Here is a 21,097-nt window from a genome sequence, read left to right on the forward strand (position 1 = left end):
TAAACAGTATACACTGTTGGAACTTTAATCGAACAGATACGTTAAATACCACTACGATCGTCAACGGCATACATTATAATTTATATTACATAATAATAAAGAATTATATAGAGCGTTATGATATTAAACAACACATCATCGTAGAAGCTATAAAAATAAATAATTTAATTGGATTTCTCTATAGTGGCGTAGTTGATAACGCACGTACAAGTCGCGTATACATTATGAAGAAAAATAAAATGACGATTAACACACATTTTTATGGTAACTAAATGCTGACACACTGTACGCGGTGTTTGTGCGTTAATTTGAATTTCAAATTACCGCGTCGGATTCTGATGCAAAAGTGCAATCTATAAAATATAATAGAATACAAAAACTTGTATATGCACACGTACACCATTTGTGAAACCAACAGTCCGCTAAATGTATTAAGCCTACTTAACGACATGCCAATATGAAATACGTATTACTGTTGTTAAGAATAAATATAATAGAGATTTCAAAATCAAAAAGGACGTAAACCGTATCAATAGATTGCGCCGCGTGTGTGCGGTGTGGAAAAATACAATTTGTTCTACTCGGACAATATTATACTATATATTATGTAGGACACCTACAAATGCGTAAAAAGTATATATCGTCACACCTATATTACGTATACACTATACTCGCAGCATCACGTCGCGCGCAGGGTCACCGCTTGTGAATAAACGGTGGCAGCGAACCGTGTATAAAATGTCATGTACACACTGCATATACCCGCAATGGTCACGAGCAGCAAGTGTTTTGATAAATGATTGTGGGAGATTATAATTTTTGGACGATTTCCGAACGGAACACGGATATGATTTCCAAAAGACATAGCACGGTACAGCAGGTGGCGCGGTAACGATATGAACTCTGTACGACCAACAATAATATTATAATGCACTGTGACGCATTTGGTCCAAAGTAAAAAAAATCAATCTATATATGTATATATGACTAAAAAATTTTTTACGCAGGTATACGAAAAATGTATGTAGGTACATGGAGGTCCGTAATAAATATAATATAAGGACGTGTCAGTACAGGAATTTCAATTGAGAAGACACGCCAGCGGCAACGGCTGCAGCGCAACGAAGGTTCCATTGATACAAACGATATTTTTTTCCAACACCGTCCCCTTTGCGAGAGACGCAACACACACGCGGTGGTGCCTGATTCCTATACGCATAATAATGTATATAGGTACGCATGTTATATTATTATAATAATATGTATATTGTGCACAACAGTGGCGGCAGCTTCGTTGTCGTCGGTGCAGATTAAAAAAAATATATTTATTTGGTTTTCTACGTGTGCGATACTACAACTACCCCAACAGCGACGTCGACGACTAGCGATGACGACGTGCCGAAAAAGGAAAATAATAATAATAATACATACATAACGTAAAATATCGGTTTTCTACGTTTTTCGTATAGAATGAGCGACGGCGGTGGCGGGTGGGATAAAGAGAGCAATAAAAAGTAAGTTGAATACAATCATATTATTATTGTTGTTGTCATCAGAGGGTGGAGGCGGAGACGACTGTCGCGTCCAGCTGCGAGTCGTACACACACACACACACACAAATACACAAACCAACTGAACGTAAGCCGACGGTGGCGGCGTATGTGTGTGTGTTGATTACGAATAATATATACGACGGCGGGCGGGTGTGGTACTCACTTTACTATAAGGATTCGGATTGTGTGGCCCAATGTATATTTGGTAGACGGGTGACAAATGACTAATGTCTCCGTATATGTTTCATACGTCTCCGCCGTCTCTCTACCTCCGTATAATATATAATATATATATATATATATATATTATTAAATCGGTGGTGTCCGACGATATTTCTATTACCGCGGGATTTGTGTGTGTGTGTGTGGGAACTCCCGCTGATTATTATTTACCTTACCCAAGCGAAGAGCGTGAGCCGAAATACACATATATGTATATATATATACGACTCGACCGTAGAGGCTGTAAGTACGAAATGGGTGGGGGGGTGGAACAAGTTGTTAGTGTGGTGGTGTTGGGGAGGACGGCGAGAATACGCAGGTTCGACCGGTGGCGGCGGCACAGGACAGTTTCGGAGTGACGGACACGGTGGCGGCGAAAGACCTCCTCCACCAGGAGCCGGGGGGTCCATGTGTACAAACAAGCCGCCTCTTTTTGCCGGCTTTTCGGCCCTATTAATCATGACCGTTAATCGGTTGACGTCTGAAATTATTATTATATCGTACATAAAAGTAAAATAATAAATAATAATAAAAGAAACCCACGCTACGCGCGCACCGTGTGAAAATCGTCATTATTTTGTCGATTATTATTATTATTATTTTTTACGATTCCATAAAACATTGGTTCCATCATTATAATATACACAGTAGGATAAACGAAAAAAGTATAGTAGTAGTAATAGTAGTAGTTGTAATGTTAATAATACTTGTATCTCTACTAGAAGTTAACTATAGAAAAAACAGTATATAGATAATGCATCTGATGCTATATGTGTATATTTTGTAATAAATTGTAGTGAAATAGGTATAATAATAATATTAAACACACAACAACGATGACGATGACTGTTCCATATAGAGGAGAGTTTCACTGCTGTCCATATAACACACACTCACACGAATAACACTTAATATATTATGTATATTTTTCTTCTCTAATTATTCGCTTCGAATGGTCCGAGAGACTACTTCTCGTTAACACACGCGCCGGCATAGTTATAAATCACCGAGTTTTAAAAAAAAAAACATATTATAATATACGCGTATAATAATGATAATGAAAAGCACCACGGATGGCGAGAGAGCGTGTGTGTGCGTGTCCGTGTACACAGTCCAAGAAAAAGAGAACAGCGCACAATTTGAATAAATAAAAAGCGTATATATAATAAAAATAATAATAATAATATATAATATATACGGTCCCAGCGAGTGTCAGCATACCAGTTCGGTAATAAATATCACCTGGGCCGTTTTTCGGCAGCCTTTATGTATACCTACACACAAACGTACCCCACAGCCCGCGTATGTGTATAATATTATAATACTCGGGCGACATACGAAGCGTTTGAAACGCGCCGCCGTCCGTCATGACACACACGCACACGCGCACACACAGACAAGCACAGACAGGCACAAACTCGTATATACTACGCGTACAATGCCCTCAACGTCGCCACTGCTTTTCGTCTGTGGCGACGGTGGTGACGATGACGACGACGGTTGCGCACAGGGGAGTGTCGACGGGGAGAGATTGAGATTATTATTATTATTATTTGAGATTGTCAGACTCGAGAGAGGAAATCCTGTCCTATTTAAACAATGTCGCGCACAAACACCAGATAACCGCGGCGGCCATAGTATATTTAGTATCACCTGCGCGGTGTTTCGGGGTTCGGCACGTTCCCGGGGCACTTGCAGCAACCACACCGCGCGCGAACGCACACACGTGCATGTTTGTTGTGAGTGTAGAAAGTCAGAGATAATGTCGTACACCGCTCGCGCCAGTCGGATTATTACATTATAATATTAAATACACGCGGTGATCCTTCAGACTGTAAGCCCGATTAAAACGATTTCGTCGTCATCGCATAATAATAATATAAAATAATATATTATTTATTATACACTGTATATTTTGTACTGCACGTATTATACGAGACGCATAGCGCCAGAACGACTTAATCCTTGAAAAATTAATTTAAATTTAATTTATTAAATTAAACAATCTGGAATAATAGATAACTATTACACAGGGTGTAACATATAGACTTGACCAAAAAAAAAAAAAAAAATTATGCAATGTATGATGATAATATAAAATATAAAATATATGACAAAAATGGTTAATATTATATGATGAGTAAATAATTTAAGAAATATACTCATGTCAACAAATTCTCAAAAATCATATTTTTAAAACGTTCCAAATTAATATAATCAAAAAATATTGATATTTTAAAAAAATTCTAAAAAATAAACTACTTAACTTTAAATTTAAATCAAATTTAATTTTTTTTTATTTTCAGTACTAAAAAATAAACATAAAAATAGTAATTAGAATAAAAGTTTTTCAAAAGTCAGTTTTACCTGTTACATCTTGTATATTAATATAATATTACAAAGTCGAATTGGCGCAAACCTACCGCTAGATTGTTAGAGGATGGCTTAAGCGGGAACTTATTTATTCTTTTCGGCAGTCGGTATTGACATTGAAATAATTTATTTTAGAACAAGAGTATAGGATTATTAACTCAATATGAACAGTGCAGGATTAGGCTATATGTTTTATTATTAATCCATTGCCATTATTGCTATATAAAAACTGACAATATTTTTAAAAAAAAGCACATCATATTAAAATAAAATTTTATAGTTATACTTACTATTAATTTATAATAATAATTAGTAAAATACTGAATTTACGGAACAAGCTACAGTTCTGATGCTATAGGCTTCAAATATGAAGTCATAGTCGCGTTTCAATGCTATAGTATTATTGTCTCGTTTGTCGAAAATATAGATGCCAGTCATATTAAATGTGATATCGTCATACCCTGGTGGGAAGTTAATTATAATATTAAAATCTTTATTAAATTATTATTATACACTCTTTAATCACGTATACGACATATGTTTCGTTAATATCATATTAGATAATAACGAGCGCGCCTATATATCGACTATTAAAACGTGTACTGTTATATATAATAATTAACCTAACCTATAACTCATCAAAACTATTAATTAATTGGCACTTAATAATCGACGACGTTTTCTGACTATTATTATCGGTATCGATTTCTATTTCATAGATGAGTGGCTATAGAGGGAGATAGTGAGCGGGAATTGAAAGATAGCGAAAGAGAGAGAGAGTAAATGAATGTCTGTGAATAAGAGTGAGTAAGAGAGATAGCAGTGATGGATTAATGAGAACCATTTAAACAGTACGCATATAAAACTCTTGAAGAAAATACGATTATGATTACGGGTTTCTATTATACTTCAATAGATACTTTTTTGTACTTGATTAATCTCATTGTTAATATATTATACATACATTTTTAATCATAATATTTATATTATACACAACGATGTCAGATTTGGCGCATGCAGTCAAATGCAACATAAAAAAACTAAAGAGAAAAAAGAGTTTAAAATTATATTATTTTTCCACGTTTGTCTGTTTGGAACGTTCGCAGAAACTTCGCAAATAAAAGTCCAAGTTCTATGCAATTGTTTCTCCTATTTGCAAAGAACGTTTTTTAGTTGGGGCGTCAGTCGTCCTGGCTATAATTTTTACTGTGACATTTTTTTTAGCTTTATTTATGTACATTTATACATAAAATATGGGGAAAATATTATCGAGCGAAATAAATTTACAGAAATGACGTATAACGTATAAGTGATAGTTTTCAGATTTTACAGCCGGAAATGAAACGCGCAAAGTCATTTCTCGGTAAACGCCTAAAGTTATGAGGCCAACGGTCGAACTTGTTTCTAACCTGATACGGTCATATTATACTATATAGTAGCAGTACACACCACACTGGTGGCTGTAACATCGTTCGATCGATTTTTGGTCGCTGAATGAGAATGACAATAACGCGTCTGTTTAATCATAAGATATTAATTAGTGTTAAGATGTTTATTGTTTATAAATTAAATCTGTTTGTTATAGTCGTATAAAAGATATTGCATTAAATTTTATTTTGCATATTTTTAATTTATAAAAGAATTTTTCCCAAAATTTAGATTTATTATATTTATCCCTGCAAGCATGTCACACCCATAGTATCTTTGATATTGTTAGTGTCAAATCTATTGTGTATGAATGCGTAATATGTGGACATATAGTTTCTATTAATAATGTATTAAACATTTATAGTGTACTTTGAATGTGAATAATATATTTTTTTAACGTATTTAATTTTTTCAGATTCGATTATTTTAAGAATAAAATACATAATCTGCAATAGCGTTTATATACGTATATTATTTAGAGTTTATAAACTTAATAACCTAATAGAATAAATTGATATAATCTGTTATTATTATCATACGTTAATGGGTTAATCTAAAATACTTTGATAAAAATTATAAGCATGTATGTGCCAATGCCGATTAACGGAAAACCGACATGTTATACATAACGCGATCGCTTGTAGTTAAAAAAGCTTTTTTTGATCACGTTTATCTCTCTGTTTTCCTAACTTACGCCATGTATGAGATATGTTTCGATTGATTTTTTTTTCGTTGAATTAAATTCGTAATTATTATTATTTTTATTCATTGAATTTATTTCAAATTAAATGCGGTCACGTTGTGCGCGATTAGCGATATTAATATTCAGCTCCGGTAAACCGGTAATCGTACAGATAAACCTGCCGTGCTGCAGAAGCGATTGTTTTCGTACGTTTTCTTCGATTGATCGCAGTCGTGTTTTTTTTAGTGCGTAATTTTCGGAAACGTTTCCGGATCGACTATATTTAATACAATACGAGATATGAATACTAATGATCAGCAAAGACGGTCACGACGCGTGAAAAAAGACGAGTATAAAAAAAAAGAAAAACAATATTGACATTATAATGGTAAAATACAATTTCGGTCTTGCACTCTTGCGGAATGGTTTCGTATTATAAGTATGACATGCGCAGTCGCAGGTATATTAAATTTTTCGCAATTCTGCACTACCATTACTTCTACAGACATCATACAGCGTGCACCAGCGTACCACTATTACAAGGCGCGCATAACTCTTAAAAAAATTTAATTTAATTACATATTAAACATTGTAATGATTCAAATCCAAATTGGTTCAAACCTAAAAAAAGTTGCCTGGTAAATAACAAAACTTACTCACGATGGTGAATATAAAGACCCATAGTAAGATACTTCCTCTATGATAGTAGATACCGCCATTTTTACCGCTATATGCGTATAACCGATATTGGTTGAACCAACCCTTTAACTATAACTTAAAATATTATTAAAAATTCCATTGCTATAAGTATAGCAATCTACAACGACCGCCATTATTAAAAAAAAACATATTTAAACGATATATTATACAACTATGCTTACTATATTAGTGCTTACCAATAATTATTAAAAAAAAATATATATATATATATAGAAAATCCTAAAAATATGCAAAACTTGTATTGTAGGCTTTCTCTTAAAATAATGGATTTGCGGGATAACCTCAGTTCTGGATTACCTCCACTACCACTGCCGTCATCGTGTCGGCGGTGCAGGAGGTGCATATGTTGGTTTGGTATAATGGTGGCAGTGGCGACGTACAAGTGTCAAAACCCCGCTTCGTCACAAGCAAGTTCTTACGTTACACAAGTTAACCGTACACCGCCGCTCGTGCATGGCTTCGGGTTTTTCGGTGCGGCGGGCGCGACACACTACTTGCAGCGTTATTGCGAGCGTGCGTGCGTGCGTGTGTGCGCACGCTCTCATATTATATATATTCCGCGACAGGTCTGTAGCTCGTTGTACCGCCGCCGGTGCGAAACGGTACCGGTGTGGAGTGCGGGGCGCTTTTCTCATTGCTCGCATGAGCTATCCAAACTATTCGCGCTCTGAATACACGCACACGCACTGCACGGCCCGGTGCAATAACGGATTGCCGGTCGTCTCTTCGCGGCCAACGCGCAACAATATTGTTATGCTGTTCAATTAATTACCGTATAGAGCAAATTGACCTATCATATCAAACTTAGAGTTGACAAAGTAATATCATTGATTCGTACGTTGGCTTAATAGTTTTTTACATTATTTAAATTTTTGAATACAAGTTATGAGAGGAGGTAAGTAAAAATTTTCGTCAATCGTAGAGAAACTGAAATATCGTAAATACCACCGTATTTATCTACAAATATACAGACAATGTTTTCAAACTTATAAAGTTTGAACATTTCGTCAACGTTCAACTCTAATAGGTATTTAGCCAAACAGTGAACTGTTCGGTTCTACAGCAGAGCGCGAATCGTTGCGCATTAATCGACGAGGGAAAGCAAATGATTATGATATACTCGTATGCGTTGACATCTTATTAAACGACTAAGTCGGTTACTACGTAAACGTAACCATCACTATCTACGTTTATTACACAAATGTACCAGCTATACCGTACACAACGACGATATACCGTTTACGTTATAAGGTCGGTGACCATCTTCCTCACTACTCCTCCTACAAATATAACAACTATACAACTAAAATATATACTACTACTCCGATAGAAGTGTAGTTATTGTGGTGTGTCATATTTATTGCGAGTTTGCACTCCGCATCGCGTAGGAAACGAGAGAGAAATCACTGACGACTTTGGTTTTCATTGACGGTGGACCAACAACAATGGACGTGATACGGGAGACGAGCGTCCGCGAACCTGCAGCAGTCCCGGGGGAGACGATGACACGTCCACGCGGCGAACAATCAACACGTCTGCGTGTACTACAGATACACACATATTTAAATGGAAGAAGGCCGCCGTATTATTATATACCATTTACACGTGTGTACATTATATGTATATAGTAAAGCACTCGGTCACGCGTGATGTTAGGTTGGCATACGTGGGGCCGTGGCGGCCGCCAAACGTGCCGCTTCCTGTGCGCTCAGTTGCCGCCTCCGACGACGACGACCGCGCGACGATACCGGAAACGACGGCGCATATGACGTCGACGTCTTATACGTTTTAATATTATTACATTACTATTATTATTAACACTTTGGCCCCTCATCCAGCCAACACAAACGATTTCATAGTAAAATCCATTTATTCGGTGATACTCAAACTTTACCACTCGACGCGTATTCATATCTGACGAGTCCATTTCCCGACTAGATTATCGTATTTTTTCCTGCTATGTCGATTCACGATGTCAAGTGTTCATCAGATAAATTAATAATTAGACGGTGGAAAAAGTCAAAATGAGCCAACCCACGTTGCAAGGAGACAGAGGTCTTAACCAATACAGATAGAGTCACAACCCTCAAATCGCTTCTATTGTTTTTAAGAGAACTTAAAGAGAGAGAAAAAAATTTAACAGGCTCTTGTGAAATTATTTTTTAACCAATCTGTAAACACTTTACTCGCTACTACACTATCCTCTTTTCCTCAGTGCGAATTATAATAACGCATATGTCAAAACTCAAAAACTGGTCTTGTAGTGCAGCGCTTTTCTAATCGAAAAAAAAGTTGAAACTGAGCAGGTCGTTTGCAGCGCGTAATACTCTTTTCGTACCTATAGTCCATAACAATATTATAATCGCTGTTGCTGGTGCTGCTGTTACGTATGTAATAGATATATTATATTTTGTACAGGGAACTCGCTTATGAGTCACGTATTATATTCCAAATAAATTTCAATATGGGTCTTCATCGATTGTTTGTCGTATTACTCGTATTATACCTACAGCAGCTACTACTATGTCGTACATTGCCGGCTGCCCATACGCACGTCACAAAAAGCTATATCGACAACGACGATTATTATTATTATTATTATAAGGTGCGTATTGTTGTATTTTACACCTCGTGTCGGTGTTTTTTTTTTTATACGTGATTAGCGCACATGAATAATAAACAACACGAACAGAATAGTGTAAAACATGAAAAATAATAATAATACTTTAGTTATAACGTTTTTTTTGTTTGAGAATAATCGAATTTTTTGGCGAGACATTCAAGCGTTCAAAAATTAATTATATATAATTTCGATACAACTCGTTAAACCTTAATTATTTTTGCAGTAAATAGGTATAGATGATGTATTAATAATTCCTAAAAGAACGAAAACAAAAAAGACGGTAAATAGCAGCTGTACTTAAAATATTATTATTCTTCCAGACACATGTGGCAACCAACGCTTTGAATAGAATAAAAATGTTTTATAAATGTTTCCTCAGTGTTATTAAACGGAAGTATAATAATATAATATTATATAGTAGGTAATTATGGCGGTACACTGTCTGATACATGTCGTCCCTAGGAAACATCGTCGCATAATACTCGTATGGACCTAGCTCGGCGATATTCGCGAGAAATGCGTTGGCCACTACAATTGTTATTTCCCTTCCACTCGGTGGAATCCACTGTATAGGGAATAAAAAATCATTGGTCATGTGATCAGCCGTTTTACTGCACTGCAAGTTCAACGCGCCCATCGTACCAACAATATTATTTCGACACGCATTAATAACCTCATAAAAATCGGGGAAACTTATTTACGGGCGACGAAAAGTATATAATGATACATACCGATTGTACAGTTTAAACTTTGGCGATATAATTATTATAAGATGTGCATGATATATTTATTTATACACCACTACGTCGTTGTAAATTTATTATAAAATAAAATAAAAATGTGAAACAAGTCGTATCTCGCAACTCGAAATCGTTTTTATTTATTTATTATTATTATTGTTATTTATTTTTATCGGACATTACGGCGCGAACCTACACACAAACGACGACCTCGAAATCCTTCTCCTCCTCGGCTCGACCGCATACTATTACTATCACAATATTGTGTTATATAGTTTCCACGATAATAATTAAATAATAACATTATTACGCGCGTATTTCGGATAAGGCCACGGAGAGAAAACGTGTACCTGAGCGACGCGCGCGGGCACGCCGCCCACCGCCGCCGTCGCACATTATTGCGGCGGACAATAAAAATAAAAATACGACGTTCCTTATTATGTCGGCGGTTGCCACTTGAGCGCCGGGGCGTTCGCACGGGGTTTTTATTATTATTATTCGTTTTTGTTTGATTGAACGGTCGCGTCTTGCGTTCTTCCTTTTGTGACGGCGGCGACCGGACCGACGCACAACAATAATAATAATAATATAATATAATAAAACCCAACCGACGACTTCACCAGGAGGTAGGTACCTACAACACTATATCTATGCCGATCTCTTAACGACGTCGACGACGGATTGTTTTCACGATTCGGTTGTTTGGGCGGTGTGCAAAACACCGCCGCTGCTGGTAAAACACCGACCGGACCGCGGTAGCCTCATCGTCGTCAATCGAGTTTTTCCGTAACGTTGCGTTTTCGATTGTGGTTTGCCATTTTTCGGTCCTTGTCTTTCACGGATCGAATATAATAATAATAATATATAAGCCGATGAGAACTGACACGGTCCGTACGCCGTCGTAATCGATTTGTCAGTGTATACGCACTTTATAGTTTGTATAATACATATAAATACACGTTGCCGCCGCCGTCGTCGTGTCGTATGAAAAAACCGATTATCCCGTATTATGTATTTTATTCGTATTAAACCTATTTTTCCTCCGACCACTAACGGTTTACGCGTCGTCTCACACACACAGTGCTGTAGGTACCTCATATATATTATACAAAGGTACACGTAGACATTATTAATATTATTACACGAGACGTATACAGCCGCATTCCTAATTATTATACAATATACGTAATGTAATATTAATAGTAATAATAATACTTAATATAATCGTCGGATATATAATAATAATCGATACTTGGGCGCGCGCGCGTTGACCGTGGTATAATAATGTGGTATCGGCGGTAGTGGCGCGGTGACGATGGCGTGTATGGTGTTTGGGGGTCATAAACGGGTTATAATTCCGTGTGAGGTCTCGCGGACCCCTCGACCCGTCGTCCTATCATCTTCGTCATAGTCGCAGTCCGGCCGACCGCCGCACAATCATCCCGAAAAGCCCCGCGTGTGTCAGCCGGTCGGTGGGAACGCTGCGGCGGCGGCGACGGTGGCGTTTGACAGGTTACAACTAGCTTTGGTGGTTAATGATGATGTTGTTATATTATAGCGCCACAAGGACGACTCGCGCGATGGGATTCGGCGGCATCGTGGTATATACCTGTCACATAGGTAGATAGAGGTACCTATATAATATAATATATATATATATAGAAGCAACACCCATATAACAAAAACAGAACGACGACCAACACCGCCGCGGAGGAGGTCGCGTCGTCTCCGTCTGTTGATGTTGATGTTGTTGTTGTTATTATTATTATTTTATTAATTTCTTCGACTAGAGTGACAGCTATAGCAGCATCGGTGACGGCGGCGGAGTTTTATATAATAATGACGATTTAATAAAGCCCGTTTATACTGTCGTCGCCGCCGCCGCCACAACCCCCGCGGATCGTGAGAATATGCGCGCGGGCGGGCCGCCTCACTAATACCTATGTACAAACCACAGTCGCTGGACTCGGTATGTTACTTACCGGTGCCGCTGACCACCGGTGTCTCCGCGAAAATATGTCAAAACGTGTTTTTGCAACGGGCCGACAGATTTTACGGACGATTTTTTTTTTCGAAATCCTTTCGGCTCCAGGCGGCTGCTGCAGCTGTGTTGACAATGACACTCGAAATATTTCGAAATCCATTATTTAATCCGATTTGCGATATGCGTACAATGTAATAATAATATTAAGTACGCGTGTGTGTGTGTGTGTTCTGTGTATGCGGCCGCGTAAACCTATTGGTCCGTTTATTAACGGCGACCCGACAAACCTATTTACGTGACATACGTCGTTGAAAGGATTAAAAGTTCCACTCAAGCACATAACGGAAGATTTAAATCTGATTTATTTTCCACGTACGAATTTGCAGTGATAACATTTCGTGGGCGTGTTAAAATGTAATTATTATTACAATAATAATATATAGCCATATAGGTGCAAACATCAATAATACCGTACTGTAAATAAATAAAAATACTACGCGAATTCGGTCTATTGTTTTATTGATTACATATAGTAATATTATAGTTTATTATTATTTTATAGTTTACATACATATACATATTATACATGAACTCTTCGTTCCTAAACTATAATATTATTTTTATTAATCACGAATTTTCTAAAAAAAGATTATTGCCAAGAAACGAAAAGCTATATTTATGCGTATTACATCATTCAACCCACTGGAAAAAGTATTTTATTATACTAAGAATCAAACACGCATACATACGTCTTATTGTACACTCATATATTGTTAAACTGGATTATAAAAAAATACTTCCGTCAAAATTACATTATTTGTATTAAACGGTTTTTTGGAGACTTTCAAAAACAGGTAGTCAATCGTTTTTTCCAAATTCCAGCACTTTTACTTAATGTTTAGGATTTATTGTTATAAGGTTTAAAAAATGGCCAACGAATACAATGTTTACAACAACAAAAAAGATAATGCATACAAAAGACATTTCAAATTTATTGTTACGCCCATAAATCGTTTTAAGTATATCTCTTTATGTTATTTTTCAATTGACATTAGAGGGCTTTCATTAAAAACCAATATAATATAATATACATCTTACCTACTGCGGTTTTGCATCTGAAGATTTTTTTTCTACGAAAATCGATCAAATAAAAGCGAAATGTATATAGGTTTATGTATATAGGTAGAGGTCTCTAATCCCGATTCGACATGCTCAAAGGTCAGATTAATTCGTAAAGTAATACTTACTACAATATACTAAAGAGAGGTAATTCCATTAAATACTTGTCACATATACTAACATTTTTCATGTATTCTTTTTAAGCCAACCTACCTAAACTACCACCTACCTACCCGTATATAATGACAACTATCGCTTTTTTTTATTCACACTGTTTCGTCTATTTTGGGGCTCGTAATTCGAAAACGTCCTCAAACCATGTTTACCGATATATTATATATATGAAAACGTATATATATATATATATACCTAACACTGCACGCACCACACACGTGCGTTCCCGTATTCTATTGCCCGGTGGCGCCTAAGTCTTGGTCGCTGTATATTTTAGAGTAGGTATAAAATATTATAAACTATAATAACCATTATAATACTTGTGTTGCGGCGGCTAGGGAGTCGAGTAGGCGCGCGTAGGACGAACGCCATCGCGGATACGCGTTGGCGAAACTGGTCTCCGCCGCAATGTACACACGTAATAATATTATTATATACAATATTATTGCATTATTAAAAGTACTCGCGTTGTGCAACGGGCGACGCGTTACAGTGATAATATTACACGGTGCAGCAAAACGGCCGATACCGCCAGCAACCAAATATAATAATATAGGAAACGCGTCTTACCCCGTCGTATTATTATAACATTACATGATATTAATGATATTATGTTTGATATGTAATACATATAATATATTATATACGTTACACATTATACCGGACCTAACCGTGATATCGCTGTATCGGCTTATGATAAAACAAAAACGAAAAAGGGTTATGTATGCACTGCAGCAACACGAACGCGCGACCGCGACCCACCCTATTTGAAGACAGTTCGGTACACCTATTATACGTATATGTGTATAAATTATTATAGTTTAGGTACCTACGTGTTTACCACACACACAGGAGCAAATCAATCAAAACGCGCGGCGTCGATCGATTTATCGATTTGTCCGTGCGTTCGATCTCGTCGACTTTGTGACCAAGTTTACTGGGTGGGAATAGGGGGGGGCGGGAAATGCCGAGAGATAATTTAATGCTCCGAACGGCGTCAGGGATTTCTTCGAGTAAAGAGAAGGATATATAGAGAGAGAGCTATGGAAATAAAATAAAATAACCGTCCCAACGAATACTACATATATACGTATATATTGTATAAGTATATGCCTATAATGTATTATTGGATATATACGATACGATATATTATAATATATAATATTGTGTATATATTATATATATTATTATAATATACGACGATAACTGCTGGAGGATTTTGTAGCCCGGGCCGGCCTGCACAGATCGGTATCTCGTCCAGACCGCTAATGACGCCATACGCGCGCGTTTAGATAATCTTATTATATTGTTATAATGCGAGTGTGTGCGTGTGTGTATACGACTAGAAGCACGCACACACGGCGTATACCCGACGAATCTTTATTAGCGCCGCCGCCGCCGCCGTCGAGACCACCTACACAACCAACGACGATATATACATATAATACGTGTTATATCGTATACACTATACGTAATATATAATAGGACGACCGTGTGTCACCTCCGAGATGGGCAATTAATAATCCGATTTCGATTAATATATATGGGTACCTCGCCAGCGCGCGCCGATGTCGAGGGGTGCTGCGGTCGTCGTCGTCGCGTCGTCGTTGTCGTTCTCGTTAAAACAAAACGAAAAAAACTTACGCTCAATAATATTATTGACGTCGTATTTTGATTGAAAAAAAAATGAAATCCGTTTGTTTATATTATAAATATACGTTATCGGTAGACTACTGAGTAGGCGTAATTAGGGTGTTTAAGTTAGGTGGTGTGCTAAATAAGGTCCTAACATTTTTTTTGTGTTGGTTATTTATAACGAATGTATTAGAAATTGTACCTAACAAAGTCCACAATAGTATGTAAGTTTACATCGCGTATTTAGCCTATACAAATCAAAGTGGGGTTCAAACGATATTGCCCTAATTGATACACCTGATGTAATGTATACAGACTATAGAGATATAAAAAAAGAGAGCTTTGATATTGACTCGAGATTGAGATTGCTATAGTCTTCAGGGTCTCTTACACAATCTCGACGGTAGCAGCAGCAGCAACACAGGCGGCAGTCGCGCGGGCTCCATTCCGCCGCTGCCGACCGGAAACATGCCCAGACGCCGGCACTCTGGCAGCGTGTCAACATACCGCGACGTCTAGTGCCTAACCCTCTGTACGGCCGCCGTGAACGCCGCCGCGTCTAGCCCACGCGGCCGCCAACTTTAGCCCACATTGTCGCCGCGACGCCGTTTCCAATTTCTTCTCTCTCCTGCAGCGCCGCCGCCGATGTGTTCTGCTCGCACTACCGCAACTACACGTCGCGTGACCTATCGCTTTAGCCACCGTCGTGACTCGCGCGGTCTTTCGTCACGACTACACGTATTGTAACAAGAAGACGCACACGACATATACGACGAATGACGATATTATTTTGACAATATTATAATGACAAATATAACGAAAAAAGTGCGCGACCAAACAACGCGGAACGCGATGTAATGATGTCTACGCGAACAAAATATAATACGATATTCGAGTTCGATACGATCAGGACGTTGATGTAATAATATTACGATGCTACATAACTATCATGTACATATATATTTTGTATACAGTCGATGAATTGTATTTAAGAAAGTGTACTCACGTGTGGTTGACGAAAGGCATACAGAGACTAGCAGGAGGAAATTGAACATGGTGAACGTGGCGGCGCGGTGCAGGCTTTGTGACGACCCGCCGCTGCCGCCGCCTTGCCGCCTCACTGCCTCTTCGGATTCCGCTGTGCGTCTCCGACCTGTGAGCAAAAACACAAACACATTAATTCATTACACGCCACTCGCGTATTATTATGAAATATTAGTTTTAATTTGTTGATATTAGATAATAATATAATATTAAATAATAACATCTTATAGTAGGCACAACATACGCGCATATATAACAAATGTAAACTTTCGGGCCATCGAAATCGGGGGCTGATGATGGCCGATGGGTATAGACTACAGGTACCTATATAAAATACGATCGCGCGCGCGAAGATATTAATATAATATAATATAATATAATAATATTATGGTTCGCGGCGGCCGCCGGCGATGTTTTTAAAAGGTACGTCGAATTAACCGAGTGAAGATAATTGAGGTGCCCGCCGCCACCGTTGCTTTGGATTACACCACACTTCCTTTTTATGCTCATTGTCAGTGAAAGCATGTATAATATAATATTATTAAACATCATGTTTTTATCGGAAACGTCACGCTCGTAAATGATTATCACAGTTTGTAAGTACTGATATTAAATTATAAATTATAATATACACCACCGCTGCCGCCGAAAACGTCATCGATACGCATTTTTCTCTCGGAGGGCCAGCCATACGAAAATGTGAAGGGGGAGGGGCGATTTACTTTTCGTTTATTATTATATTATATTATTGTTTTCTTTCTATCTGCATCGGTGCGGAGAACAAACGTGAAAACTCGGAGATATTGACCGGACGCACACTAGCGTGATTTCCACGGGTTTTCTGGGTCGGTAACACGACAACGACGTCAACACGCGTCGTCGTAGTTTATTGTAATATGGGTTATGAGCGCGGCATGGAATCCGGCATGAAATTTGCGCGCGTTCCGGTTTGCCCTCCCGATATATTATACTATCGCGTTCGGCGGTGTACTGAGAGTGTAAAATAACATATGCGCGCGCGCGTGTGTGTGTAGTGTATAATATCATGTGTCCAACACTATAATACGCGTACCAGCGGCAGACAGACGGGCACGTGATTACAATCGGGTCATAACAAGTCTACGACCGACGCCGCGCACCACCACCGATCGTGTGCCAACGCTTACATTAAGTCTTCACACGGTTTACTAAATACATTATTATTAGGATATATATATCATACTTATTATAATATAGAATTCGATTACTCTCTCCTCTCACCAAAGTTCGATATCGGCGTGTTCCGCGTCACAACGTTATTATTTCTAATATTCAATTTTAAAATCCATCGATCTTCTTCACGCGCAGTCTAGAACGACAAAACACCGAATGTACTCGCGATTTTGAAATGATTCATCAACAATAGAGGTCGGGAGAGGAGTCTCCGGGCTGAAGAATCTATAGGAGACATTGAACGGCATACGTCGGGGATAGGTAGTAGTAAAAAAAACCCAAGTCTACTTCCTTTTGTTTCTTTTTACCCCCACAGCGGCTGTTTGCTGGTTGTTTTGTACGGATTCGTTATATAGAAAAATAACATGGTTATAATACGCACATGTACATGTATGTACAGGCACACACATACACACATATAAATACAGTTGTATACACGCGCACACAGACGCACACACAATATCGAAGATGAAAAATGGTGACGGACGACAGCTGTCTTGCGTGGGAAATTAAATACCTGAGGAAAGGAAGGTTAATTGACCCTGGCCAAAGGTGCAACGAACCCCCACCACCGCCACGGCAGCTATCACCCAAGCACTACGACATCGCACTGCAATATAATAATAATAATAGGTATAGATAAAATATATAATGAATACACAATACCGCGACTACTCGGATAAAAACACTGCGAATGATTATTTGGCAGGTTATTGCGGACCTATCCCCCAGAGTCTGCACACCACTTTAATATGTATACATATATATATAGTCGCATATTGTTCGTCCCACAGACCAAGACAGTCGTGACGACACGGTCCGGTTGACAATTTCAGTAATATAGTAATGGTGCGCCGAGTTCATCTTTTGCCTGGTGTTTTGTTGCAGTTGTACTTTTTTATATTTTTTTAATAATAATACAGATGTATTTACGAATTCTTTTTATGTATATACATATATTTTTTTTATATTTATTTATTTTTGGTTCACCATCCGTGACGCTACCGTCGATGGACCTGCCAGTGGCGCAGCAACGGCAGTGGCAGTTCTTGTCCCGCGACCCGTACCGGTTATCTCTCATAGTTTGGTTTAAAACGTAGAAACGGCGAGAGAGACAGAACAAACGCAGAAGTCGTATTATATATTCACACAATCTGGCGACAATGATGAAACAAAAAGGACCATTTTATTTACAAAAAAATAGTCGAGGTCAATAGTCTTTTTCAAACGTTTAAAAATCGTGCAATTATTTAATTTGGAAATACTAGCGTTTACATTCGTTTAGCGCACATCACGTACTTATGTACTTATAATATACACACAGTAGAAACATGTCATAAATGAGAACTAATAACTCTCTCGGTTATACCATTGATTGGCTGCGTTGGAGGTCCGTTGACCTTGAACCCGTTCCACCGAGAAGTCTTCCTTTAACAGAATTTCCTATTTAATCGCCGTGTCCATTGTAAAACTGTTTAACGTTGCCATTTTTTTCTTTTTGAAAATATCGCTCTCTCTTCGTAGTAAACTTTACCAATCAATAAGTCATTAAAACATAAAAATGCAATAAAATAATACATTGCACCATTATTTATTTTCTCCAGTCGTTACACACTCACACATCTTATATACGGCTATATAATATATATGCACATCCGATTCGATTGTAAATTCATACACTTGTTCAAACATTTTTAAATTAATATTTATAAAAACAAGAGGAACAGTTTAAACAGCACAAAACCTATTGTCGAAAATGCATTCTAAATCAAGAGTCCGTAATCGGAAATCGCGAGACTACGTGCTCAGCTGTTGATTAAAGCTCTCATTGTCAAAACATTTTGTGTACCGGATACTTCACATAAAATCTAAGTACAATAGTAACTATAGTATGAATCTTGTCTTGATGAATCATACATGACTGTAGATACCGGACATATTTCATTATTTTTGGTATACTAATAAAACTCATTATATTATTATCCATAATATTTAGCATATAATGCCAACAAATAAAAAATAAAATTATTCACGAATTACGATACAAAAATTAGTTTTAAAATAATAACGATAAAATTTTATTCGCAACTCTCATTATTCTTTATAACTCGTACATATATATCGCAAATAGTATTGCCAATTGTTTATTATCGTTCCCTTCGTATCGAACCATTTCATCCGATAAAAATATAATTTCCATTCATACTGTGGTATATTACAATGGATACACAATATCATTACAGCGTTTATTGAACATTTTGAAAAGATTAAACCAAGCGTTTACACGCTTAGTTTTTATAAAATTAATTACGATGTTCAGCAGTAATATTATATGTATTTAATTGTAAACTTTCTAAAACTAAAAAAAGTATACAAAATTCCAGGAATTTCTTATTATGTAATAGTTATTATACATACTTTGAATCTTATACTTTACGTTAAGTTAATTTACACAGGACATATAAGAGTTTACGACATAATATTATTATGAATAACATGACGCATAAAATGTATAAGGATTTTTCTTAAACATATTAGCAATCAACATGTAATAACTTACTTATTATCTTGAACAATTTCGTAATAACCTTGACATATGAAAATGTACGTCAAGTTACACATATATTATATAGTCTTATAACACTATTCAGTTAAACAGATGTGATCCATACATTTCGAGTGTACCGACTATATGTTCATAATTAAGCTAGATATCAATAGATCTAATTACGGGGACGCAAAAATACTTTCTCCGCGGGAATAATAAAATGTCTAGCAATGCGGAAACCAGTCAGTGAATCACGTATGTGTGTGCCAATAAGAATTTTAAAACACCAGAATATTTTTATACAAATGGCTATTGTTTTAGGCCCTCCAAAAATGAAAAACAACCCTTCTAGTAAAAAAATTTCCGGTCAAATTAGCCCCGTTCACATTAAAGTCGTTATTTGATTTCGGCGGTTCGTTTATTATTTTCGGTTGACATCATTGTTTTTCCCCTTGGCACAGCATCACCCCATTACTTTATTATACGTGTGCAATATATGTATAATTTATATAGGTGTATACACTATATATGTATATATATATATATATATATATATATATTATGTAGGTATTAACCAACCGCAGGCGGCTGGTATTTCGCTGATATTGCTTCATATTAAATATTTCAATGAACGAAATATTATCCAAATCTAATGCAATAAACGATTTCGGTAAAAATACTTTACATTTTATCGAGACGAGAAATATTGATAAAATTGCAGTTTATAAAAATAAATATGTTATCGGTTATCATGCGTTTTCAATTACTAACGTCGATTAAGGTACTTAAGATGGTTTCTATAACAGTGAATGGAAATAAAGCCCACACAACGAAATATCTCTGCGAATAATAATAATAATTTAAATAAAAAATGCATATATGAATAAGCAATAACGGTACGTACAATACATATACGTCGAACAGAAAATGAAAATGCACACATCGGGTCATATTCACACAACAGTACATACACTATCTCCCACTCTTTTCATAATTAATTAAATTAACGGCGGCGTGTTTATCAAAATAATGTATATTAT

At 37.0% G+C, this 21,097-nt stretch overlaps 1 protein-coding gene across 3 annotated transcripts in view; it reads right to left on the reverse strand.

Moving 5' to 3' along the window:
* The window catches only part of LOC132920962 (protein spitz-like), a 61,070-nt gene that overhangs the window by 15,692 nt on the left and 24,281 nt on the right, over positions 1-21,097 (reverse strand). For all 3 annotated transcript variants that reach the window (XM_060983719.1, XM_060983722.1, XM_060983721.1), the window contains exon 2: positions 16,260-16,406. In XM_060983719.1, coding sequence (XP_060839702.1) covers positions 16,260-16,406 — 147 coding nt within the window. The remainder of the gene's footprint in view (positions 1-16,259; positions 16,407-21,097) is intronic.

Source organism: Rhopalosiphum padi, chromosome 2 (assembly GCF_020882245.1).
Source record: "Rhopalosiphum padi isolate XX-2018 chromosome 2, ASM2088224v1, whole genome shotgun sequence".
Lineage (NCBI taxonomy): Eukaryota > Metazoa > Arthropoda > Insecta > Hemiptera > Aphididae > Rhopalosiphum > Rhopalosiphum padi.